Source organism: Molossus molossus, unplaced genomic scaffold, assembly GCF_014108415.1.
Source record: "Molossus molossus isolate mMolMol1 unplaced genomic scaffold, mMolMol1.p scaffold_m16_p_2, whole genome shotgun sequence".
Classification (NCBI taxonomy): domain Eukaryota; kingdom Metazoa; phylum Chordata; class Mammalia; order Chiroptera; family Molossidae; genus Molossus; species Molossus molossus.
Genome location: NW_023425355.1, coordinates 110862074 through 110887944, shown reverse-complemented (window position 1 = coordinate 110887944; position 25871 = coordinate 110862074). Strand labels below are relative to the sequence as shown.

At 39.3% G+C, this 25871-nt stretch overlaps 1 protein-coding gene across 2 annotated transcripts in view; it reads left to right on the top strand.

Moving 5' to 3' along the window:
• The window catches only part of MAOA (monoamine oxidase A), a 75807-nt gene that overhangs the window by 37455 nt on the left and 12481 nt on the right, over positions 1-25871 (top strand). For both annotated transcript variants that reach the window (XM_036271180.1, XM_036271179.1), the window contains exons 4-9: positions 15189-15293; positions 15914-16005; positions 19535-19676; positions 22763-22912; positions 23171-23330; positions 24250-24346. In XM_036271180.1, coding sequence (XP_036127073.1) covers positions 15189-15293; positions 15914-16005; positions 19535-19676; positions 22763-22912; positions 23171-23330; positions 24250-24346 — 746 coding nt within the window. The remainder of the gene's footprint in view (positions 1-15188; positions 15294-15913; positions 16006-19534; positions 19677-22762; positions 22913-23170; positions 23331-24249; positions 24347-25871) is intronic.

Here is a 25871-nt window from a genome sequence, read left to right as displayed (position 1 = left end):
TTTTTTTCCATCCCTTCACTTTCAACCTATGTGAGTCTTTTGCTGTGAGATGGGTCTCTTGTAAACAACATATAGATGAGTCATGCTTTCTTATCCAATCAGCTATTGTGTGTCCTTTTATCAGAGCATTCAGTCCATTTACTTTTAAGGTGATTATTGATATGTACTTATTTATTACCATTTTTGTTTAGTTTGGTTATATTTTTATTCCTGTTTCTTCTACTAATTACAGCAGTCCTTTTAACATTTCTTGCAGTGCTCATTTGGTGCTAATGTATTCCCTTGGCCTTTTTTTTTTATTTTTCTGAAAAGCTCTTTATTTGACCTTCTATTTTGAATGATAGCCTTGCTCGGTAGAGTCATCTTAGATTTAGATCCTTGTTTTTCATGTCCTTGATTACCTCATGCTATTCCCTTCTGGCCTGTAATGTTTTTGTTGAGAAGTCAGCTGAGAGCCTTATGGGGTTTCCTTTGTAGGTAACCTGTTGCTTCTCTCTTGCTGTTTTTACGCTTTTCTCTTTGTCTTTAATTTTTGGCATTTTAATTACTATGTGTTTTGGTGTGGGCCTGCTTGGGTTCTTCTTACTTGGGGCTCTGTGTGCTTCTTGAACTTGAATGCCTCTTCCTTCACCAAATTAGGGAAGTTTTCTGTCATTGTTTCTTCAAATATATTCTCTCACCCTTGCTCATTTTCTTCTTCTTTGGGGACTCCTATGATGCGAATATTATCACGTTTCTAGTTGCCCCGCAGTTCTTTTAAGCTGTCTTCCTGTTTTTTAATTTTTTTTTCCCTTTTGGTTTTCTGATTTGTTGATTTATTCTACCGTCTTCTAATTCAGTGATCAGGTTCTCTGTTTCCTCTACTCTGCTGTTTAGACCTTCCAATGTGTTCTTTATTTCTGAGATATCATTCTTCATTTCTTCTTGGTGGTTTTTAATTTCCAATTGGTTGATTTTTAACATTTCTATGTCTTTACTCATGGTGTTGATATCCTTACTCATGCTGTTCTGTTTCCTCAAGATCATGGCTCTGAATTCTAGCTCTGTTAACTTGCTTAACTGCTCCACATTTATCTCATATTTGGTAGAGGTCTCTTGTTCTTTTATTTGGCTTTTATTTCGTTGTTTCTCCATTTTGGCTAGCACAGTGGCCTTTTGAGCCTGCCAAATTTTCCCTGTGGGTGTTGGTGTTCTGCTGTTTGTGGCTCCTTCTCCTGGGTTTGGATGAGCGAGAGAGGACCCACATTAAACACCAATGTCAAGTCTTACTTTCCTGGTTAGAGTTATTGGCCCAGGAATGGTTCAGGTATCCTGTAGCTTTTTACCTAGAGGCTATCAGTAGTGGTTACTTGAAGATCCTTGGGTCTCAGGTGCATGAAAAACTCCCTCAGGTGCTCAGCATAAGGGGATTCCTTGAGGGTGGGGCAGATACTTGTTAACGAGCCTCAATTTGCATTTCAATGGCCCAACCTGATAGGGTTGAATCTCCAAGGAGGGACAGCTGCCTTTCCTCAGAGCCCTGGGAAGGAGTAAGATGGCCACTGTCCTGGGTGGCTGCAGCTTAGCAAAAGCTCTGAGTGTCCTCCAATCCCAAATGTCCCCACACAGTTGCAGTCCAGTCTGCCCTCCCCCTGCCAGAGCCCAAGGTGAGTGGCTGTGGCTGTTTTAAGTTCTGTCCCAGCTCTGTGCTGTGGAGATGCTTGGGAGTGTAACCTCGTGGGCGCTGTTCACAGCTAAGGCTGCTGCTGTCTGTTGCTCCCAGCCCCTTTCTCGTGCCTCCACAGTCCTACCCAGATCAAGTCAGTGTCCCTGTTTATATTGTCCTCATAAGATGCTTCTGTTGCTTTTTCCCAATGATTTGTCTTTATTTTGTTGTAATTCCAGTTTGGTCCTGGGAGATGGTTTGTGTAGCTTCCATTCAGTCTGCCACCATTTTGGATTTTTTCCCCCCTTAGTTTGTGTCTTCACATGTGATCTATCTTTGAGAATGGCCTGTCTGCAATTGAGAAGTTTGTGTATTCTGCAGCTTTGTGGTGAAATGTTCTGTAAATATTAATTAAATCCTGCTGATCTAAGCATTGTTTAGGGTTTCTATTTTCTTGTTAATTTTTTTTGTCTAGAAGTTCTATCCAGTGATGTCAGTGGTGGTTAAAGTCCCCTATTAAGATTGTATTGCTGTTAATGTCTTTTGAAGTTCTCCAGAATTTTTTATTTTTTATTATTTTTCCTTTATTGATTTAACAAGAGAGGAAGTGAGAGGGAGAGATAGAAACATTGATGAGAAAGAACATCAATTGGCCACCTCCTACATACCCCCCACTGGGGATTGGACCCACAACCTGGGCATGTGTCCTTACTGGGAATCAAAAACGTGACCTCTGGGTACATGGGTCAATGGTTAATCACTGAGCCACACCAACCGGACCTCCAGAAGTTTTTTTAATATAGTTTGGTGCTCCTATATTTGGTGCATATAAGTTTACAAGGGCTATAACCTGTTGTTGGGTCAATCCTTTTAATGTTATGTTGTGACCTTCTTTGTCTCTTATTATGGCCTTCATTTTTATGTCTTATCAGATATAAGTATGGCTACACCAGCTTATGTTGGTTGCAATTTGCATAGAACAAATTTTTTCATCCCTTCACTTTCATTCTTTTTTAATCTTTTGTTCTGAAGTGGGTCATTCGTAAACAGCAAATACATGGGTTATGGCTTCTTTTCCATTCACCTACCATATGTATTTTGATTGGAACACTTAAGCCATTTTTTTTTTTTTTTTTAATCCTCACCCGAGGACATTTTTCAACATTTTGTTGAGATAGAGTGGGAGGAAGAGAGAGAGAGAGAAACATCGATGTGAAAGGGACACATCGAGTGGCTGCCACCCACATGACCCAACCAGGGCCGGGGACAAACTGCAACGGAGGTACATGCCCTTAGCGGGAACCGAACCCGGGTCTCTCCAGACCACAGGCCGATGATCTAACTGCTGAGCCAAACCGGCCAGGGTGCACTTAAGCCATTTTTAAAGCTTATTATTGATAGGTACGTATTTGTTGCCATTTTTATTCTTTATGCCTGTGTTCTTCTCTTTCTATTTCTTCTTCTTCTCACAACAGACCCTTTAGCATCTCTTGCAGTGCTAGTTTTTGTGATACAAAATTATTTTATCCTCTTTTTGTCTGTGAAGCTCTTTATTTCACCTTCAATTTGTTTGTTTTTTCTTTGTTGATTTTTAGATGGAGAGGAAAGGAGAGGGAGAGAAAGATAGAAACATCGATGAGAGAGAACACTGATTGTCTGCCTCATGCATGCACCCCACTGGGGATCAGGCCCCCCAGCTGGGCATGTGCCTTGGCTGGGAATTGAACCAGTGACCTCTTGGTGCATGGGTCAACGCTTAACCACTGAGCCACTCCAGTTTGTCCTCACCTTCGATTTTGAATGATAGCCTTGATGAATAGAGTAGTTTTGGTTTCAGACCCTTGCTTTTCACTACTTTGTATACTTCTTGCCACTCCTTTCTGGCCTGCAGTGTTTCTATTGAGAAATCAGCTGACAGTCTAATGGGAGCTGCCTTGTATGTAACGTTCTCTCTCTCTTGCTGCCTTTAAGATTCTTTCTTTGTGTTTAACATTTGCCATTTTAATTAATGGGTCTAGGTCGGGGTCTTTTGGGGTTCATCTTGCTTGGGAATCTCTGTGTTTCCTTAACTTGTCTGTCTTTTTTCTTCACCAGAGTAGGGAAGTTTCCTGTCATTATTTCTTCAAACAGTTTCTCTATTTCTTTCTCTGATCCTTCTCCTGTGATGCAAATGTTGTTATGTTTCACATTGTCCAAAGCTCCCTTAACCTCTCCTTCTGCTTTTAATTTATTTTTCAGATTGCTGCTCTATTGGTGTGTCTTTTTCTATCTTGTCTTCTAACTCGCTGATTGGGTCTTCAGCTTCTTCTAATCTACTATTAAGTCCTTTCAGGGTTTTTGTTTGTTTGTTTTTTTATTTCAGCTATGACATTCTTCATTTCCACTAGATTTATATTCATGGCTACTATCTCTTTTTTTTATGCTCGTGTAGTTTTCATTAAATTGCTTGTAATTCTCACCATGTTGCTTGCGTACCCTTAACCTCATTGCTTTGAATTCTTTATCTGACAAACTGCTTGCATCCATTTCATGCAGTTCCTTTTTTGTTGATTCCTTCTTTTCTTTCATTTAGGGTTTTATTTTTGGTCTCACCATTTTAGCAGTTTGGTAGTTCAGGGCCAGATGAGGCGTATTGGGATGCATAGGCAAGTTGGCATATATCAAGTAAGCTACTATGCCTCCCAGTCATGGTGAGGCGGCCTTCTTGTGGGACACAGAGGTTTAGTCTTCTTGATCTTCTGAGCTGGGTACTCTAAGAATGACCATTGAGTGTGTCATGTGTGCTCTCCTGTTGAATTTAGTTGTTGATTACTGTTGTCCATCCGTGCGTGGGTTCAGCCCTCAGAGTTGTTAACTGTGAGTCTCAACCCCTCCCCTGTCAACCCTGTCATCCCAACAGTTATACCAGTGTTGACAGAACAAAACAAATCAAAAGCCAACCAAATCAAAAAGGAGCCCCCCAAAATCAGCATCAACAATAATAAAATCAACCACCTCAACACAAAGATTAAAAGATACATAAATGAACAAAAAACACACTCACAAACACAAACAAGTAGAATACTAGGAGGTGTGAGACCAAATAAATTAGAAGAAGGAGGAAAAAAATGAAAGTAAAGCGGTAAGGCAAAACCAGACCAAACCAAAAAGAACCTGAATATATATATATATATATATATTTCTCAGCATCAAGAATGACAAAAGCACCATCCTCAACAAAAAGATCAAAAGACAAACAAACAGAAAACACGCACATACATTCACACACACAAAGAATACTAGAATGCAAGAGACCAAAAGAGTTATGAAAGGGAGAGAGAAAAAGAAAAAAGAATGTATGAAAGCAAAGAAGGCAGAGACCAGAAATAGGATAAGTATAAAAAAAAAAAAGGTAGAAAATAATGACTGAAATAATAATTTTAGAAAGAAATAATGCTAAATTGAATAAACTATAGAATAAGAAAGTAAAAAAAAATGGGGAAAGAAAAGACAAAACAAATTGAATTAAAAAAAATGAAACACACACACACACACACACACCAAAACAACTGCCACAACAACAACAAAAAAAACCCCTAGAATCTGCAATTTCTGGAGTTCACTGGATTTTGCCCAGATGTTGTTAGATCTGGCCCCCTGTGTGTGAGTCTCTGTCTTCTTGGGCACTTCACTAGTGCAGCCCAATGTGAATCCCTGTCTCTGCCTGGCCCTGAGCCTCCTGGCTGAAGCCCTGCAAGGTGAGATCCCAGGTAGTCCTATGAATTGGGCTTCCCTAGCACAGAAGCTGGGTTGCCTTTGGTTCGCCACTTGTGCCACTTGTATATATTTGTTCTCGGCTGCTTTCCCGCCCCCCCCCCCCCCCCCGCCAGGGTACTGGGCTCTATAGGGTATCAGACAGTCAGTGTGGTTTAAATATATTTGTGTTGGGGGTGTTGCCTGTAGCTTATAGGAGGGGCAAGCAGTAACTTCCTCTCTTTCCAATGTCTCAGCTCTGCCTGGGTTGCTGCACCTTGGTCACCACCCCAAGCAGGGGAGAATAGAAAAAAGAGAGAAAGAGAGAGAGAATAGAAAAAAATCCTTGGCTCCTTAATCTTTCAGCATGACCTGGTCTCCCTGGGTGGGGCTTCTGCCCAGGCTCCTACTAGGGCAGATGTCCAAATCCCCAGTGCTGCCAGCCCCTGCGGCTTTGGTACCAATTTCCAGCCAAGAGCAGTTCCATGGGTAGGGGAAGGGATGCCTCCTCTTAATTCAAGGTGGGGAGGAACACGCCTCTTTCCCTAGGCACTCTGGATAGCCCCTGTCAAAGTTCTTTCAGCAAATACCCAGGCCCTCAGATTCCCTGCTGTGTGATTCCCTCAGACCCCTCCTCAGGTGTGCCATTCTGCTTTGTGGCCTCTCTGGCTCTCACAATCGGGATCTTTCCAGGCTGGTGGTGTAAATATGTACTGGCTTTAACTTAGGATTGTGCTGAGTGCCACTGGTGGCCTGAATCACCTCTGATTCCCCCTATCTGATGCTGCTTCAGCTCCCCTTCCCTTCTCTGTTACTCTCATTTGGGGATCTTTGTGTGGGGCTGAGTCCCCCCTCTCCAGGAGCAGGAGCTGTGCTGTTGCACCTTCCCTCTGTCTTCCCAGCCACTGCTGTGCAGCTATATGGGCTCAGTCACCCACTTTGTGTCTTTTCCTGTCCCCTCTCCATGCTCCTGCTCATAGTATTTCCAAACAGTTATTTTCAGGTGGTTATTTAAGTTGAATGTTCTGCAATTTCTCCTCAAGTCTGGTCCTCCTGTGCTTGGAGCAAGAGGACAGAACTTCCTTAGGCTTCAGCCATGTTGCTTCCCTCGATTTAAAGTAATTTTTATAAGTCAGGGTAAAAGATGGAAAAAAAACTATTAGGTAGGGACAAGCAAGTGGTAATGGGCCTATGCTCATGATAAGAAATTTTTTTTTGATTGTAGAAATGAGGTAATGCAAGAAAGATTATTTTATTTCTCTCTAAATTATAATTTTATGTAGGTTTTTAAAAGCAGAGAGACTAAAAATATTTACATGTTTTTACTTTGGTCATATATTCAATATAAAGCTGTATGTACTATACAGCTTGTAAAAAAATTGTTTTAGTAACTTCCTTTAAGTTTTCCCTTCCATTTTAATTTTTTTTTTTTTTAACCCTCAGCCGAGGACATTTTTTTATTTTTTGTTCAGATAGAGTGGGAGGGAGAGAGAGGAAGAGAGAGAGAGAAACATCAACGTGGAGTGGCTGCCACCCACACGACCCAACCAGAGCCAGGGACAAACTGCAGCCAAGGTACGTGCCCTTAGCAGGAACCGAACCTGGGTCTCTCTGGACCGCAGGCCGATGCTCTAGCTGCTGAGCTAAACCGGCCAGGGCTTCCCTACCATTTTAAAGGTCTTCATTTACTTATAGTCATAGGAAAGCTTAGTGACAGAAATTACTCTTAAAGCCTTGTTTAGTCCTGTCCAATTTGGCTCAGCAGTTGGAACGTCAGCCTCCGGACCAGAGAGTCTGGGGTTCAGTTCCCACTAGGCGCATGTACCAAAAAAAAAAAAAAAAGCCTTGTTTAGAAAGCTAGGTCAGCATTATCTATTTTCTCTCAAAGTTTTCTTTTTCTTTCCCTATAAACTTTCAGGGATAAGTCTCTGATTTGGTTTCTAAGAGAATAAAGTTTTTACTCAGTTGAAGTGACAGTCCAATATGTAGCAAAGTCAGGTTAATTATTAAATATTTTCCTTCCATTAATTTTTTAAAGAATTAGGGCAAAATACACATAATAAATTTACCATCTCAACCATATTTAGGTGTACATTTCAGTGACATTAAGTGCATTCACCCTGCTGTGCTACCATCATCCATCCACAGAATTGTTTTCATCTTCCTTCCATTCATTTTTAATAGGGAGTTAATTACTACAGAAATTGTTCTTTAACCATTCATTAAGAAGTTTTCTAGAGTCACCCTTCTGTCTTGGTTTATGTAAGACAAAATATTTCTTTCACTGGGCTGTGAAACTTTTCAATCACCTCCTGAAGTTGGGCTTCAACATTTTGGCTAATGGCAAAAAGAACCTTGTGAACGGAATGAAACATTACATAAGCACCTTCCTCAAGAGAACTTGCTTAATGTCCATGATAAACCAACTCCTGGAAGTTTTGACCTTGCAGCTTAGAATGTAGTTGCTAGTTTGAAGTTACAATCTCCTCTTACCTCTCTACTTCTTGCTTTCTACTTCCTCCCTATTCTCCCCTTCTGAAGCCCCTACCCCCACCCCTGATCATGCACCCACCATCTAAACCGAAAGGCTCAATCATTGGTCTGGAATTTTCCAACTTTTGCAGAATAGCCTTCTAACAGTTGAAACTTTAAAAAACTTATCATGTCCCATAAATTTCATACCTGCTCCATGCTGGGCACTTCCTGAAGAAGGAAAATTCCATTTTCCTATAAGCACACTCCATTCCAGCCAGAAAATATTTTCTGTCATTATCCCATTCTGCCACTTAACAGAATTGATGCTGCTATATAGCCTTCTCTCTCAGACGTGGACTCCAAGATTTTTGACTACTGTGTCAAACTCAGTGAAAAAATAATTTGTGAAAACCTAGTAGACTTTTATCCTGAAAGCTGTGGAACTGAGTCCTTTTTATTAAAAAAAAAAAACAACATGTTTCTCATGTCAGATTTTTCAAACAGAACAATTACTGAACTATTAGTTAATTTCCTTTCATTCCCATAACTCTCATGTAACGTGTCAGGCTCAAATTATACGCAGTAAACTTCAGGCTGAGATTTAATTTTGTGCATTTGCCGAAGTACCTAGTGGCCTAGTTTTCACTGCTATGTTCAACAGATAAATGTCTCTGAAAAAGCATCAGGCTTCAGAAACGATGAGATGAAATCACTGGGGCACAGACATGGGTGAAGTTGCTAATCTACGTAATTATTTGGGCACTCACCAAAGAAGTCTCGAGTATCTGTGACTTTTCCCAATCTGTAGATTTAAAAAAAAACACTTATTGATGTACACGTGTTAGAAAGGTTGTGCTAAGAATCTGATGGCTCCTGGTCCCCCCTCCCTCCCACTGCAAGTCCTCATCATGTCTTCACCATCATGATCAAAGGAGCCATCTCTGAGGTAACCCCACCCAGTAGAGGGCCAGACAGCATCTTCCCAGTCACCAGGATCCACATGGCAGATGCACTCAGTTAATACCCCTTGACCATTTTGACCCGTTCTGATGCACTTTCTCTTTGTACTGCCCAGTTCCAAGGGGCAGAAGTCCAGGCCCGAAACTCAGCACAGAGCACTTTCAGTTTTAGATAGAAGTGAAAATGATTTTATTTTATGTCTCTTATTTTACTAATTGTTGTGGGATGATGTACGCTCTTGACCAGGAGAGGTACACATTAGAATATATTTTCAGGGAGGGGGGAATCAGTGGGAGAAAAAGGAGAAACTTCTTTGACAAAAATAAATTGATTAATTTTTTAAAAAAATATTATGTTTTCATTTGTAGCATTTGGAAAATAAGTCTTCTGCTTATCACAGCTCCTCTTTCTAGCTCATGTTTTCCCAGGCCCCAGCCAGTGCCAGCTAGAATATGAAGAAAGAATGCTTAAGGGAATATTTTCTTTTTCTTTTTTAAAAAAATCCTCACCTGAGGATATTTTTCCATTTATCTTCAGATAGAGTGTGAGGGAGAGAAAAAGAAAGTGGGAGGGAGGGTGAGAGAGAGAGAGAGAGAAACACAAGTGAGAGAGACACATCGATTTGTTGCCTCCCACATGATCACATTGAGAACTGGGGACCAAACCACAACCAAAGTATGTGCCCTTGACCGGAATCGAACCTGTGACTCTTTGTTTGAAGGGCCAACGCTCTAACTGCTGTGCCAAACTGGTCAGGGCAAGGGAATATTTTCTTAGCAACATGAATCACAAAAGTTCTTTGCCAAAGAGGGAATTTGTTGGTTAGATAAATTTTGGAAGTGCTCCATATTCTGTCTTTGAGAGCCAAGATGTTCATTAGCAAATTAGGAGTCCTATGAGGATTGGAAGTTAAAAAAATGTTTTAAGCTGTTTAACTATAAGCCAAGGTTTCCTAAATTTATGGCCATGGAACTCGTTTTTATATAATATTCATAAAGATCAGAGTGAGAAATGCTAACATAAGAAATGATTTTAGAGATTTAGGTTCCCTAAGGAACTGAGTTTTCCATCTTTTTCTTTTCCCTTCAACATCTTATGCCTAGTGAATTCTACTAAATTTTATGGTAATAGTGATTATGGCTATTGTAGAAAAGGCATGTATGTGGAATTGATATTAAACATTAGTTTTAACTTGGAATTCATTAGAAGGTCTTGTCTGAGTTGGGAAAAGAGAATGTCATTTATATAGAAAAACTTAGACACTTTCTGTGGCCTGGGAGAGCTAAATGTGATGTGAGATGGGCTATAAAAGCAAGAATTCCATACCTCCTTTTATTTAGTCATTTAACGTGCATTTTTTTGGAACCTTGGTATTTATAAGGCAGTGTAGAAGGTAATAAACATGTGTGGGGCATAGTCCTTCTTCTCAGGTGCATTGAGACTAGTCATAAAAGTAAGACATGTACATAAATTACTTTAATACAATGTAGAAAATGGCAAGATGCCATAGGCCACTATCTTGTGCCATGAGATAAGCAACAATGTGTGTGAACTACAAAATGAATGCTGCTTCACTTTTGCTCTCTAAATCTCCCATAAGAATCTCTCTTGTGACCTATCCTATCCAGAAATATATAATAAAGAAAATTCTGGGAAATCCAGTTTAGCCTGAACAAATTGACACAGTATAAAGCCATCACACCATCTCTTTCCACTCTCACTTTCTCAGTTGGCCCTCTAAAAAGTGTGATGGCAACGAGGATGGGCTCAGCAACATGACCTTCCACTTATCAAGCCTGATTTAACTTTGGCCATCATTAGTCATTAGGGAAACATAAGTCAAAACTATAATAAGACACAACTTTGTCCCCACCAGGATGGCTATAATAAAAAAGTTAGACAGTAACTAGTGGTGAGGATGTGGAGAAATTAGAACCCTCACACACTGCTGGTGGGAATGTAAAATAGTGCAGCTGCTTTGAAAAATAGTTTGGCAGTTCTTCAAATGGGGTGGGGGAGAATGGAGAGTGACTATGAATGAGTAAAGGTTTCTTCCTGGGGTGACAAAATGTTATAAAATTAGATGTGATGGTTGCACAACTCTGTGAATATTAGCACAAACCATTGAGTTGTACACTTTATTTTTTTATAATTTCAAAACATTTATAAACTGTAAATAATAGAAAATACAAAATATAAAACAAAGGAAAAGCAGGCAAGAGCGAAGTGCAAGAAACAGTTATTTCTTTGCCTAGCTATACAATAGGTTTACTTTGATCTACTGCTCTCAGCTGGATTCAAGTTAATATTTTTTTTTTACTCACTATTTTGCTAAGAGCCATGATATCAATTTCTTTTTTTTTTGAATTTGAAGCAACTAGTCTCCTTGTTGTTGAAGAGTTTTCTCCTGAAGCAAAAACCTCTCTTTTGGAGCAAAGTTTCCCTTCTGGGGTTATTGGTTTTGCCAGTGCTGAGTACCTTTAAGCTTCTCACTGGAGCTGGTCTGGAACAAGTACTTCTTCTGAACAGCTGAGCAAGTTGTCTCTCGACTTGGATGCCCTTGCTGTGCTGGAGGCCTTTGCAGTCACAATTGTCTGTCTCATCTTATTTCAATGAATGTACACTTTAAATGGATGAACTGTAGAGCATGTGCATGATAGCTTAAAGCTGTTAAAATGCTCTATCAATTATCTTTACTTATCCAACAGCCTCCAGAAGAATTCATATTATTTCTATCTTAATCGTTTTGTTTGTAATTTCTGTATATAACTAGAATCCCTTAGGAAAGATGGCATAACTGGTTGAAACATTTAATTCTTAATGATGTGTATTCATTTATACCTGAGTTTAATGGTTATCTTTTACCAAAGATGGGACTGCACAACTCAAATGCCCACTGTGTAAGCTGATAGCTGTGCAAATCCTGAGAAGAGGGGCTAAAAATAAGATGAAATACCAGAGCATGAACAAACATTCAGGAATGTGTTACCAGCCCTTGAATTAATGTGAAAGGTTGTAGATAAACATTTGGTAGTACTCAGAAACATACAAGGAGCAGAGGCATAAAAAAAATGCAAACCATAACAGTGTGCAAATATTATAACAAACCCAGATGGTAGATGAGTTTCCCAGGGAAATGGCTGGGCAGAAGAAAAGGAAAATGCTGGGACTTGGGCCCGGGCCCGGGGGCAGTCAGTAGATGGGAGAAGGGAGGGTCTTGCAAAGAATGGGAACTAAGTGAAGACTTGGGAGAACCAGCACATTCCAATGGGATAGATTTTTTTCCTTGTCGATTATGATGGCTTTTTAAAGGTAGAGTAGAACTATGCATGTTTGAAAAGAGCTTGGCTACCTGCATTTGAAAAGAGAAGAAAATTATTTTATTAAGTATTAACACAACACAATACTATCATTCTATTTAATGGGTCTCTTTTTAGATTATTTCTTTACTTAAAGCATTATTATGAACTTTGGAGAAGAAACCACTGAAATATTTCTCTTATAGGCTTGTCTCAAAACAGTGGGACTACAAGGGTGCCAAGGAATTAATATGGGTTGGAGAGACATGTTCCTAAACCAACCCAGAACATATCTGTTTATTTCCAAGATGATTAAAGAAAAATAGTTGGCAGCTTTCCTCAGTGGCCTATGATACTCTTTAATAACACTCACTTCCTTTTATTTAACTAAAATATAAAAATACACAGAGATAAAACCCTCTAACATGCCAATAAGTAAATGCTACTTCCTTACTATAAACTTGGCTTATCTTACATGACCAACGATAAAGAATAACGTGGGAGCCATAAACTGTCATCTGGCAACAGTCTCCTGTATTATGAACATTGGTAGATTGATGTTGTAGTTTCCTAAAGGGAAGTAAGTGTTTTGGGCACAGTTTCAAGGACATCATGTTCTACTCGACATCAACAATTTGTGCTGTATCAAAGACATTATCCTTTAAAGATTAAAGGCCACATTGGAAGGGTAAGAACATTTCAGAGTACAGTATAGGCGCAAAAAATGAACTTAACCTTTGTTCAAGATTTTTTATTTTTATTTTTAAAAAGCAGTAGCCATGTGGAAGTATTCCTGAAGTTGCTGCTTCACTCTTTTGTGTTGTAAACATATTTCTGCTGATAAATGGATTAGGATTGAGAAACTGCTGACACCTTTGTGAGAAAACTATGCCATTACATTTAAGAGGCTGAGAAGAGCTGGTTAGCAGACCATTCTCAGCTAACAGACATCCCCAGGCCCTCCTACTGCACTACTTTGGAAATGCACACATGCAAAAAGTAGTCTCAAAAATTCTCTAATTTAGAAGAAGGCTGTGGAGGAAATAAGTCTTCCATGGGCTTGTGAAAAAGGAAGAGGTGACATGTAGGTGACTGTTTCCACATATATGCATTTCTTTAGCAGATTAAGTTTTCTGTGGAATAAAAGCAGAGAAGCCAGAAAATATTAACTAATATAATCCCTTTATCAACTTGATGCCTCTATCAGTAAGATAAAAATTAATGTCATGGTGGGTCTTCATGATCTTCTTAGAATATTCCATGATCTTAGAATATTCCATTCCTGAAAAAAATTGTCAGGCTAGAATCTTCTCTCTTGCTGAAATCTTCACTTCTCCTTCCACCTCTGTTTAACAAGGCTAAGCTCAGGGGGTCTTTTGGACCTTGCATGAAATTATACTGTGATTGGCATTTTCCCAAGAAGAACTTCATTAGGAATGTGGGACACGTTTTGTTGAATTGTATTTATAATACATTTCTTAATGCCCCCAGACAATTAAACATATTAATTTTTTAAAATATTTTTTCAAAGCAAAGATCAGTTTTTTATAAGATGTTAACAATATAAATTTATCTTATAGAGGAAAATGTAGATGTTTCCCAATTTTAATGAAGGGAAGAATTATAATAAGAACCAGCTGTTGTGAAGACTGATTGTGAGCCATTATTTAACCTCATTCTCTCCCCTTTCCATTGCTATTTTGGTGATCTGGGTAAAATGTCTCTGCCCATTTCTCTCAGAACATGTTATGGCGTTTTCCAAAGATGACATTGTTTCCTTGTCAGTAGTCTTTTTTTTTTTTTTTTTTTCTAAAATATGTTTTTATTGATGTTTTTAGAGAGAGAAGAAGGGAGAGAGAGAAGAAAGGAGAGAGAGATAGAAACATCAATGTAAGAGAGAAACATTAATCGGCTGCCTCCCTCATGGCCCACACTGAGGATCAAGACTGCAACCCGGGCATATGCCCTGACCAGGAATCAAACCAGGACCTCTCAGTCCATGGGACGACACTTAATCTACTGAGCCACACCAGCCGGGACTCATTGGTCGTCTTATACCCCAGAACATTTTTTAAAAATTTTCTTTTATTGATCTTAGAGGGAGAGAAAGAGAGATAGAAACATCGATGAGAGAGAATATCGATTAGCCGCCTCCTACATGCCCCCCACTGGGGATCGGGCCCACAACCTGGGCATGTGCCCTGACCAGGAATCGAACTGGTGACATCTTGGTGCACGGGTCAACACTCAACCACTGAGCCACACCAGCCAGGCACCCTAGAGCATTTTAGTCTCCATTTTTACTCTTTAGAATTATAAATGATATGAGTGGAAGGTTTATGAGTTTCACACGTTAATGTTCTCTGTTTCAAAAATTGGAAAGTTTAAGATGTCTTTAGAACAAGCCTATTGCAACATTTCATCAACCATACAGAAGGCCAGAAAACTTAATGCTTATGAGCAAATGCTTTAGGAATAGGAAATTTCCATTCTACTACTTTCTAGCTAATATTCCCAGGATTTAATTTCTTCATTTATAAAATGGGAATATTAATAGTGCTTACCTCTCAGGGTTGGGGTAAGCATTACATGAGGTAATGCATATGAAGAGCTTACACCTGTGCTAGGCATGGAGAAAGATCATAATAATGTTAGAAATAATGGTGGTGGTAATGATAATAAAGAATTTGAAGTCTCAAAAAGTATTACAGCATTACAAGGTACTATATTTCAGAGAAGAAATCAGATCACGTAATCTGCCAAGTTATTTGAATTTGTTATATTGGAGGAGAACATTACTTATTTGTCACTTACTGGCTGCATGTATTTTTATTCAATTGGAGTATGCATGCACACACTTGCAAGTGTGCACACATGAATGCAAATGCTGTTATGTCTTATGTCCCTGCCTTGATGTTCAGTTTTGCTTCAGCCCTCTAGACACACTTAAGCCTTCTAGATCCTCTAGACACACTAGAGGATCCTGTTACTTTAAAAATGGCTCTTAAGTTGGTTGGTTTTGAGTTTTTAAAATGCTAACCTCATTTAAGGCACTATTCTTTATTTTTATGTTGCAGGGAAAAACTTACCCATTTCGGGGTGCATTCCCTCCAGTCTGGAACCCCATCGCATATCTGGATTACAACAATCTGTGGCGGACAATGGATAACATGGGAAAGGAGGTAAACTTTGTGTTCTGCTTGCACGTGACCTGTTCCTCAAATATCAATAGTTACTGTTTAATATCCTTCCACAGTACAGGGAACATTGTTCTGGGTAATGATGCATACTTTTCAGTAAGCCCAACAAGTCTGAAAAATTGGAAGTATTTCCACTTTGCAAACAAGGAAAATAAATGCCAAGGGGATACGTAATTTCCCTAAGACCATACAGCAAAGGAACCAGGATTCAAACCCACATCTGTCTAATACTAATGTCTTTGTACTTTCCATTCTATGCCACTGAGAGTCTATGTGACTTGTTTGCTAGGTATCCTACTTATAGTTGTCTTATCCATATGTGATGCCACTTTAGTAGTAAAGGAGAGAATGATTATTTTCCCTGAAGTTTTTTCACTTAGTCTCCGGCTTTATAACATCACTCTGTCAAACTTAAATTGGGGACTTAAAATTGGTGTTATCTTTCAATAATAATCCCAACCTCACCACTAAATATACATTGAATTGTATGCCAATCACACATTCCATCATGGACAAGTTTGCAGAGGTTCTTCTCAAGGCATCTTGGCAGGGCAGTGGGCAATAACCATTGCATCTGGATATGAGCCCTTCTTTCTCTACAGATTCCAGCTGATGCACCATGGAATGCCCCACATGCTGAAGAATGGGACAGAATTACAATGAAAGAACTCATTGATAAAATCTGCTGGACACAGTAATCTTAACTATTTAAAATTTACTTTTATCTTCCATGCTAATTCTTTCCATCTTATCTTGAATTACAGCATTTTTCCTTATAAGCAGTTGGAAAAGAGTTAAGAGTAAACAATGATTTTTTTTTCAGTCAGTAGCAGCATTGAGGGCACTTAGAGATTTCAGAGCAGGTTTGAACATAAAATGAATGTAAAACATAAGAAAGTAGGTGAATGAAATAGAACCTTTTTTTAATGAAAGGATTGTGTGATTTGCAATAAAACAAGTAATTATGTTTTCAGATTATATAGCAGTCAGCTAAAGAAGCAATTTGGAAAGATATTAAAGTAATTCCATATAGATATAAAATATGAAACTAGAGGGATACTGGTATATTTTAACAAATAAACTATATAATGTTTCCAGTGAGAATCTGTGTTATTAGCTGAGTTACTTCAGATTATGCAGTCACCGTTTGGGGTTGCTATATGATGGCATGTACCAAGCACTGAGGGTTAGTGGTGAATTTGTTAAACAAGACTTCTACTCTCATGGAGTTTACATTCCTCTAAAAGGATACTGGCATTTAGAAAAAGTTACATAATGCCAGGAGAGTCACTATAGCAATGAACCTGAAATGTCAGAGAATAAAAGAAATATTCTTCGATGAAGCAATATTTAAACAGAAATCAAAAAGAGCATCAACTGAAAATAAGCCTCAGAGGATGGGAGGAAAAAATGAAAGGTAGAAGGTGTAGGGGCATGGTATCTTTCAGGAATGTTTTTTTGTGGATAAAAAGACAACAAAGATGGTTAGTGTAACAAGTTACAGTGGATGGGGAAAATAAGAAAGGTGGGTGGTGTGTGCAGATGGTATATTTGAGGAATGAGCCATGGTGGATGGAGGGAGATATGAAAGATGGATGATGTGTTCAGATAGTATCTTCCAAGAATGAGCCAGTTACTAGGAACAAATAGGAATAATGGATGGTGTGAAGGATGGTATATTCCAATAATGAACCTCAGTGAATGGAGGGGATACAGGAAAGATGGGCGGTGTGGTGGGATGCCATGTTCCAGAAATGAGCAATAGTCAATGGAGAAAGATATGAAGGGTAGATAGAGTGGGGTATTGGTATCTTCCAAAACTGACCCACAGTGGATAGTTGGAGACAAAAATGATGGGTGGTATGGGGGAATGGTACCTTTGAAGAATGAGCAACAGTAGATAAAGGGAGACACAGATGATGGATGGAGTTAGTGGATAGTATCTTACAGAAATGAGCCATAGAGGATTGGGGAAGACAGGAAGGGGAAGACAGGAAGAGGTGATGGTGTAAGGGGATGATATCACTCAGGAATGAGCCACAATGGATGCGGGTAGATGGCTAAGGATGAATGTTGTGGGAGGATGGTATCTTCCAAGAATGAAATACAGTACATGGGGGAAGGCAGTAAGGGTGAATGCACTGGTAGAATACTGTCTTCCAGGAATGAGCTCAATTGATGGGGGAGGGGACAGGAAAGATGGATGATATGTGCAGGTGGTATCTTCCAAGAATGAAGTAATTAATGGGGTGAGGGATACAGGAAGACTGGATGAAGTGAGGGGGAAGAACTTTCCAGGAGTGAAGGAATGATATTTCTGCATAGAACCCCAATGGATGGGATGGGAGAGAGACAGGAAGACTCTATAATGTGTGTACAAGGTATCTTCCAAGAATAAGCCACAGTGGATGGGAAGACAAGAAGGCTAGGTGGTAGAGGTGACTTTCTGGAATGAGCCACAGTGGATGGGTAGGTACAAAAAGAGAGGTTATGTGAGGGAGTGGTATAATCTGGGAATGCTCTACAGTGATTGTGGGGGGAGACAGGAAGGATATATGATGTAGAAGGATGGTATCTTCCAAGTATAAATCACATTTTATGGGGCTATACAGGAAGGTGGGATTCTGTGGGGGAATGGTATCTTCTAGGAATGAGCAACCATGGGTGTGGTGGTGGGGAGATGGATGGTATGGGGGAGTGGGTATCTTCTAAGAATAAGACAGTGGATGGAGGTAGGGGAAAGACAGGAAGACTGGATGCTGTGGGGGATGGTATCTTCAGGAATAAGCCACAGTTGTTGGGGAAGACATAGGAGATGAAATATGTGTTTAGATAGTGTTTGTAGCAAAGATCCACAGTGGATGGAGTGAGAGAGGAACATTTTGGATAGTGTGGAAGAATGTTATCTTCCAGTCATGAGCCAGTTGATATGGACACAAGAAGAATGAATGGTGTAATGGGATGGTATCTTCCAGGAATGAGCCACAGTGCATGAGGGATACAAGAAGGGATGGTGTAGAGGAAAATTGTCTTCCAAGAATGAGTCACCATAGATTAGGAGGAAACATAAAAGATGAGCGGTGTTTGTCCAGCCAATGTGGCTCAGTGGTTGAGCATCAGCCCATGCACCAAGAGGTTGCTGGTTCGATTCCCCATCAGGGCACATGCACAGGTTGTGGGCCAAATCCCCAGTGGGGCGCATGCAGGAGGTAGCCAATCAATGTTCATTCTCATTGATGTTTCTATCTCTCTCTCTATCTCTAAAATCAATAAAGAAAAAAATAAAATAAAACGATGGGTGGTGTTTGTAGATAGTATCTTCTGAGAATGAACCAAGGTAGTTGAGGTATGGTTGGGGAAATGGATGGTGTGAGGGGATGCTATCTTCCAAGAATTACATACTGTGGATGGGTGCAGACCTGAAAGATGAATGGTGTGAAGGATGGAATGTTCCAGGAATGAGCTACAGTGAATGGTGGGATCTATGAAGGGTGGGTGGTCTGGAGAAGTTATTTTCCAGGTAGAGAGAACAGCAAACAGCTTTTATAAAGGCCTGATATTAGAAGATCGGCACATTTTAGCAAAATATGGACAGTATTCCCTGCACCATAAAGATGCCGTAAGAAAGTAATGTAATGAAAGGTTGGAGAACTGGTTGAGATGCTTAAGGTGCAAGATTAATTGGCCTTATTCAAGACTTTTGCCTTTTTCCATGAATACTATTAAAGGGATTTAGCAGGGTGGAATTTTTTTTTTTTAGTTTTGGGCTGTTAAAAGACTTAATTGGCTACAATTTGGAGAAGCATCAAGAGGGAATATAAGAGAACCAGGTAGGGATAACCATGAGCAGACACCATTGTAACCCAGGTTCCAATCATTGGTAGCCTGTACCAGGATGGGGGCAGTGGAGGTGGAGAGTAGAGGATGATTTTATTCAAATATGTGAGAACAGATATCCTTAATTATCCCCGAGATACATATTGATCCTTTAGACTGCACTGGGATTAGCATATTTGGAGATAGCCCATAATTTCCTAAAAGCAAGGGGAAAGTTTATTGTTTCCAAAGATTTAAAATATGTATTCCTTCAGAAATTGAGTTGGTCAGTTTTTTCAAAAGCCATGAAAATATTTTCTAACATACTAAATTGTGTTTTAAAAACATAATGTCCCGTGAAGTATATGTGTATTTATCCCTAACATCCACTCTTGTTCTGTGACCAGGACTGCTAAGCAGTTTGCATCTCTCTTTGTGAACATCAATGTGACCTCTGAGCCTCACGAGGTGTCTGCCCTGTGGTTCCTGTGGTATGTGAAGCAGTGTGGTGGCACCACTCGGATATTCTCGGTTACCAACGGAGGCCAGGTATGAAGTGTCCTTTCACAAATATAATTTAATTTGAGATTTTTGCCCTCACCCAGATCAGTGTCTTAATAATTGCTTCTGCATTTTGAACATGAATAATTAGCAGCTTGAAATAATCTCAGAAAACTTTTCTGAAAAAAAAAATTTCTCATTTCCTTTTCTTATTCTTGAAAATAATTTTACAGCTAAAGAATGTTTCATTTTGGATTAATTAGGTTTTGGGAATTTAGTTCTTTGTTTTTGGAGGTAGGTAAAATTAAGCTGTTTATATAAAGAGGAGCTAAATTACTGAAATAACTATTTTCCAAAAATTTCTAGTACAGTCATCCCCCATCATCCACGGTTTTTCTCTCAGCAGTTTCAGTTACCTGAGGTCAACTGCAGTCTGAAAATATTAAATGGAAATTTTTAGAAATAACCAATTCATAAGTTTAAATTGTATGATATTCTGAGAAACAAGATGAAATCTCATATCCTCCCACTCTGTCCCACCTGGGATGTAAGTTGTCCCTTTGTATACTGTCTCCACACTGTAGATACTCCCCACTTGTTGATCACTTAGTAGCCATCTCAACTGTTGTGGTATTACAATGCTTGTGTTCAAGTAACCATTATTTTACTTAATAATAGCCCCAAAGTGCAAGAGTACTGATGCTGGCTGTTCAGATATGCCAAAGAGAAGTCGTAAAGTGTATGTACGTATAGGAAAAACATGGTATATGTTGAGTTTGGTTCTATCCATAGTTTCAGGCATCCACTGTGAGTCTTAGAACACATCTCACACAGATAAGGAGGGATTATTGTACTTGTAAAAGTATTGTGCTTAAAGTGATCTCTACTCCAGACATAAGGCTTTTGTGTCCCATTCTATGTTTTAGTTATTCGTATATGTTAACTGCTATAGAATGGAAGTAACTGTTCTTTCTTCTACTTTTCACAGTGATTTATGACCACTTTTTCAATAGTAAATTGTACATGTTAGATTATAAAGTTTTACTGTCAACTACAATTTGCCTGGCTTCATATAACTTCCATTATGGACTCATTTAGCTTATTGGCTGGGTACACAGCAAACCAGTAGTGAGGCCATAATCCTAATTCTCCAATTTTTTAGCCTCTGAGATTGTTTCAAGTCTCTCTCATCAAAAAAAAAAAAAAAGAGTCTCTTTCCTAGGAATGTTATGCCTCAATGGGATGAGGTTTAATTAGGAGTAGTTTACTTCTAACTTTGCTCTATTCCACAGTGCAAGGCATAGAATCTTTCTCCACTAAGTGAATTATTTCTCTCCTTAGGAGATATCTAGAAGACCCCAAGTTGTTTTTGTGGCCCCAAGAGTTATTGTCCAATTGACCCTTAGCTTTAGCAAATGCAAGACAGTTGCATTTTTGTGCCTTTCCTTATAGGCAGAAATAATACATTACTTCTTTAAAGTTATATTTTACTTTACAGGGTATCCTGACTCATTCAGAGGAGCCAAGATGTTTCTAGCCAAACTCTACACAACCTTTTGAAAAGGACAATTTATATTTGACTCACAGTATCTTTATAAAGAACTTATATTTATTCTCTAGTAATTTAGTTCAACCAATACTAGACATGGAAGGGTAGACTGTGAACAACATGAAAATAGTCTGTGGTCTTTTCATTTACACTATACTAACATTTAATGTAAGTCTTGGAAAAAAGAGGTCAAAGTATAAATTAAATGGTCCCAGTTTCTTGAGGAAAGACAGATTATGAATTTAGGTCTGAACTACTATGGACATATTTTTATAAAGAACTCTGGTAGTGGTATTAGAACAATAGTTAGTTATAAAAGCATAAAAATCACTGTGTGCCTGCTCATGCAAGGTTTTCTAGAGTAGCATGATTGAGGTACCTAATTGTCAAATGTTGGGCTGTGCTTCATTCAAAGATTCTTCTACAACCGGGTAAGTATATTCCCCTGGTTCTTACAAAATGCATTGTATTAAGAATTTACCTTGTTAGATTAAGCTGATTAGTTGGATTTGTGTAGCATATCACAGTCGGGCAGAGTACTCATGGTCTTACAGGGCTACTCAGCGGAACTATTTAACAATATCTGGAAGAACAGGCAGGTGCCTAACTTTCACCCTTTTGTCCCTGCATTGAAACCTCCAGACATTTTTGCAAAAAGTTACTCAAAATCTGAGATTTAGATTCTTAGAACATCGTTGGGTGATGACCAGATGATTTACAAGTGCACCTTGAGCCTGTTCTCTTAGAGGACATTTTAATCTGCCTAGGCAAACCTTGGCTGGGCCTTTGAGAAACAAGGAGAGTTAGAAACCGCATCCCCATTTCAATAAAACTAGAAAAAAAAAATTGATTTTAAAAAAAGAGCCCTGGCCAGTTTTGCTTAGTAGTTAGAGCTTCAGTCTATGGACCAAAGAGCCGTGGGTTCGATTCCGGTCAAGGGCACATTCCTCGGTCGGTCAAGGGCACATTCCTCCGTCGCAATTATATCCCCAGCCCTGGTCAGGGTCATGCAGGAGGCAACCAATCAATCAATCAATGTGTCTCTCTCACATTGATGTCTCTCTCTCTCTCTCTCTCTCTCTCTCTCTCTCTCTCTCGCCCTCCCTCCCTCCCTCCCTCCTTCCCTCCCTTCCTCCCTCTCTCCCTTGTTTTCTCACTCCCACTCTATCTGGAAATCAATGGAAAAATATTCTTGGGTGAGGATTTTAAAAAAAGAAAGCATATCTCATGGGAGAAGCACTTTCTCAGGGTTCCTTCCATGCACTGCACTCTTGGACAATTGAAGCCCACAGACTTGCTGATATTTATTTGCATCCAGTCAAGGGACCACTGGTATAGGGGACCATTTCTTTGAATTCTGTGATTTTATAAACTAATATCTGCTTTTCATTGCCAGAAACTGCAGTGCATGATAATCGAGGTCTCATGGTAGACTTTGCTTCTGACCTAATGAGTTCTTTCAACAGTTAAGTGTACAGTGGGTAGAGGTATGGCCTCTGACTTTCTGGAGGTTTTCTAATCAGTGGCAAATATGATACTCCTTCCTTGGGTTTTTATAACATTTCTTTCCTGCCTTCTCCTGTAGGAACGGAAGTTTGTAGGTGGATCTGGTCAAGTGAGTGAATTGATAATGAGCCGTCTTGGGGACAGAGTGAAACTAAGTCGTCCTGTCACCTCTGTTGATCAGTCAGGTGACAACGTCATCATAGAGACATTGAATCATGAAGTTTATGAGGTAATTAAATTTAGACAAAAGGAACATATATTAAATAGACTTTGTGTCTTTTGTAGCTTCTTACCAAATATAAGCAGCAGCATAATTAATGCTGGTATGTTTCCTGCTCTATCTTCCAAATGACCAGCCTTGGTTGACTTGCCTTTTTTTTTTTGCCTCACAGTGACCTCATTTTATATGCTGTTACTGCTCATTGTTATTCAAAATGATAAATATCATGTTTCACACCAGGTGGTATTTTGCGTTTGTGTCTTTTAGTGCAAATATGTTATTAGTGCCATCCCTCCAACTCTGACAGCCAAGATTCACTTTATTCCAGAGCTGCCACCTGAGAGAAACCAGTTAGTGCAACGTCTTCCAATGGGAGCTATCATTAAGTGTATGATGTATTACAAGGAAGCCTTTTGGAAGAAGAAGGGTAGGCTGCATTTGTTCATGTTTAAATTATATTAACTGAAGGAACCACACCTTTTTAAGGAACATTATACTAGATACTGAATAGGGAAAAAAAAAAAGGTAAGTGGTTTCAAATTGGTAGAGAAAGGAACAGAAATCTCAGTTGTTGTTTTTTTTCTTATAACCCTTCGTAACACAAAATAACCCCAAGAATACCTGCTGGCAGTAAAAGGGAAGGAAGAGATCCCACTAGTTGCAGGACCACCATTACCCTGACTCCTGGCATATGTTCTCCCACTTACTCTTCATGAGCAGAGTGAGGCAAAGGGGGACCATGGAAAGAGCATTGCTTTGAAGTCACACATTCCTGGGTTTCACTTGCTTAGTAGCTGTGTGGCCTGTGGTGTGACACTTCAACTCTCTCAGCATCAGTCTCTTTGTGTAAAATGGTGACAATGAGACCTACTTAGGTTATTGTGAGGATTAAATGAGGCAAGGCTGAAATGCTATGGTGGCTATTGTTGATAAACCTTCTGCCCATACTCAAAGGATCCCTTCCTGCCACTTCTTCCATGAGTTAATAGGGGTGATTCTCGTTAACACACCCATCTCTTTCCCTATGTATTCAAGGGCTCCAAGATCATCTTACAGTTTTACTAATGTATTTGTCATACATGATATTTATGTAAAGGTCATCAAGATGGGTCATTTTCCATGTGTCTGGGTGAACAGACATCTTGTATAGTCAAGAGTGTGTATTTGATAGGAAATAGATTCTATCAAATAGAATCTAGGGTTTGGGCAAAAACCAATAGTTTAAGCTTTGTCTTTCCCTTAGCAAAAAAAAATATATATACATATATATATATACATGTGTATATATATGTATTTATCTCTGATGAGGTCAGTTTCAATATCCTATTTATTTTCTTCTGTTTAAGACTACTGTGGTTGTATGATCATCCAAGATGAGGAGGCTCCAATTTCAATAACCCTAGATGATACCAAGCCAGATGGATCACTGCCCGCTATCATGGGGTAAGTTAGAGCTGGGTGTTCTACACTTTCCAAATGGTGTTGGTGTATTGGTGTGGACACTGGAAGAACATTTGTTTTGTAATCAAGCTCAAGCAATGACAACTAACCCTATAGAAATATATCATGTTTCCATGTATTAAAATATTACAGTAATGTTTTGTATATAACACAAGAACACTGGGAGCTTTACTAAAATTGACAACATTCGAATTTGTGCCCATCTATTTTTTCCTCCATAAAACTTATATATTGAGAACAGTGAAAGAAGCAACTAAATAGGTAGTATGATAGACAACCCTGCTTAGAAGCAGAATGTCCACAACCATTCTGGAATGAGAACTGTTTTATTCTTTAAAATCTTCCAAAGTTGGGGTTTCTGGGATTTATCCTTTTCTCCATTCCAAACATTTCTACAGAGCAAATGTTAATATGTTCATTGTTTCTCTGGGATGTAAGATGGATAACCAATTAGTAAGTGCAGTTTGAAGGAGATCCAGTCCTCAAGTAGATGGCACTTTTTCTAGTAGGTCACTCTATGACTTCCTTCACCAGGGATGGTCCAGGGGAAAGCTCTTCTCCTCTGCTCTCAATCTGACACACAGCTGCTCTGTCCTTTGAGGACTGGTCCAGAGAGGGAAAGGGGCTCCCACAGATTGGTAAGGAGTGCCACAGCCTCCCAGTTGCCATATCTTTTAGCCCTCCCCAAAGCTATACCACCAAAACGGTTATTTATTCCACCACATGGCCACAAAAGAGCACAATTCATATAGCATTCGAGTGACTTTTAGAGACCAGTGATTTTCCCCTTTACCCCTGGGAGAGTTGAGCTCATGCATATTGCATCTTTGAAGGGAAATTACAAAAGACAAAAGGAGCAGACCCATGACCCAAGGGACACAGAAAACAGGCTAGGCAACCAGACTGCCAACAAAACATTTTATAACCACTTCTCTGGCTATAAAATATAAGAAACAGCATCAGCCTCACTTAGAAGGGCAGGTGTTCACAACATAATAGCCATAGGAACCAAACATCCTCTTCATTTCTAACCCCTCTGGGCAGGAAAGGTTACAGTTTGCAGTTTGGCATCACCTGCTATATGCCAAAGGAAAGCATGAGGTCGAGGTAGAGATTTTAGGAGACTCAATCAAGATCAGTCTGCTTGTGAATGAAAGAACAATGATGTTCTTCTTTCCCTGGGAGTTAGATATTGTAGCATCTGCCCTTCTGGGTTTTCTCCAGTTTTATAAACAAGGATATGTATGGCAGAAGCCTTCCATATAGTAATGGGGTTATTTAGGCAGTTTCTAAAATGTTTTATCTGGACAATTGCCTCCACCCTGTTCTTGCCTTGAAACTATATTGCCACCACCCTGCTCTTTGCTCTGAGCAAGGAAAGCCTTGAAGATAGGAGTATTAATTGCCCAGTATTGTGTTTGAGATAATTAGTGCCTTTTGGAAACTAGAAAAGAATTTGGACTTTTCAGCTGTGAAATGTTTTCAACCCAAAGCCAGTGTGTTTGAT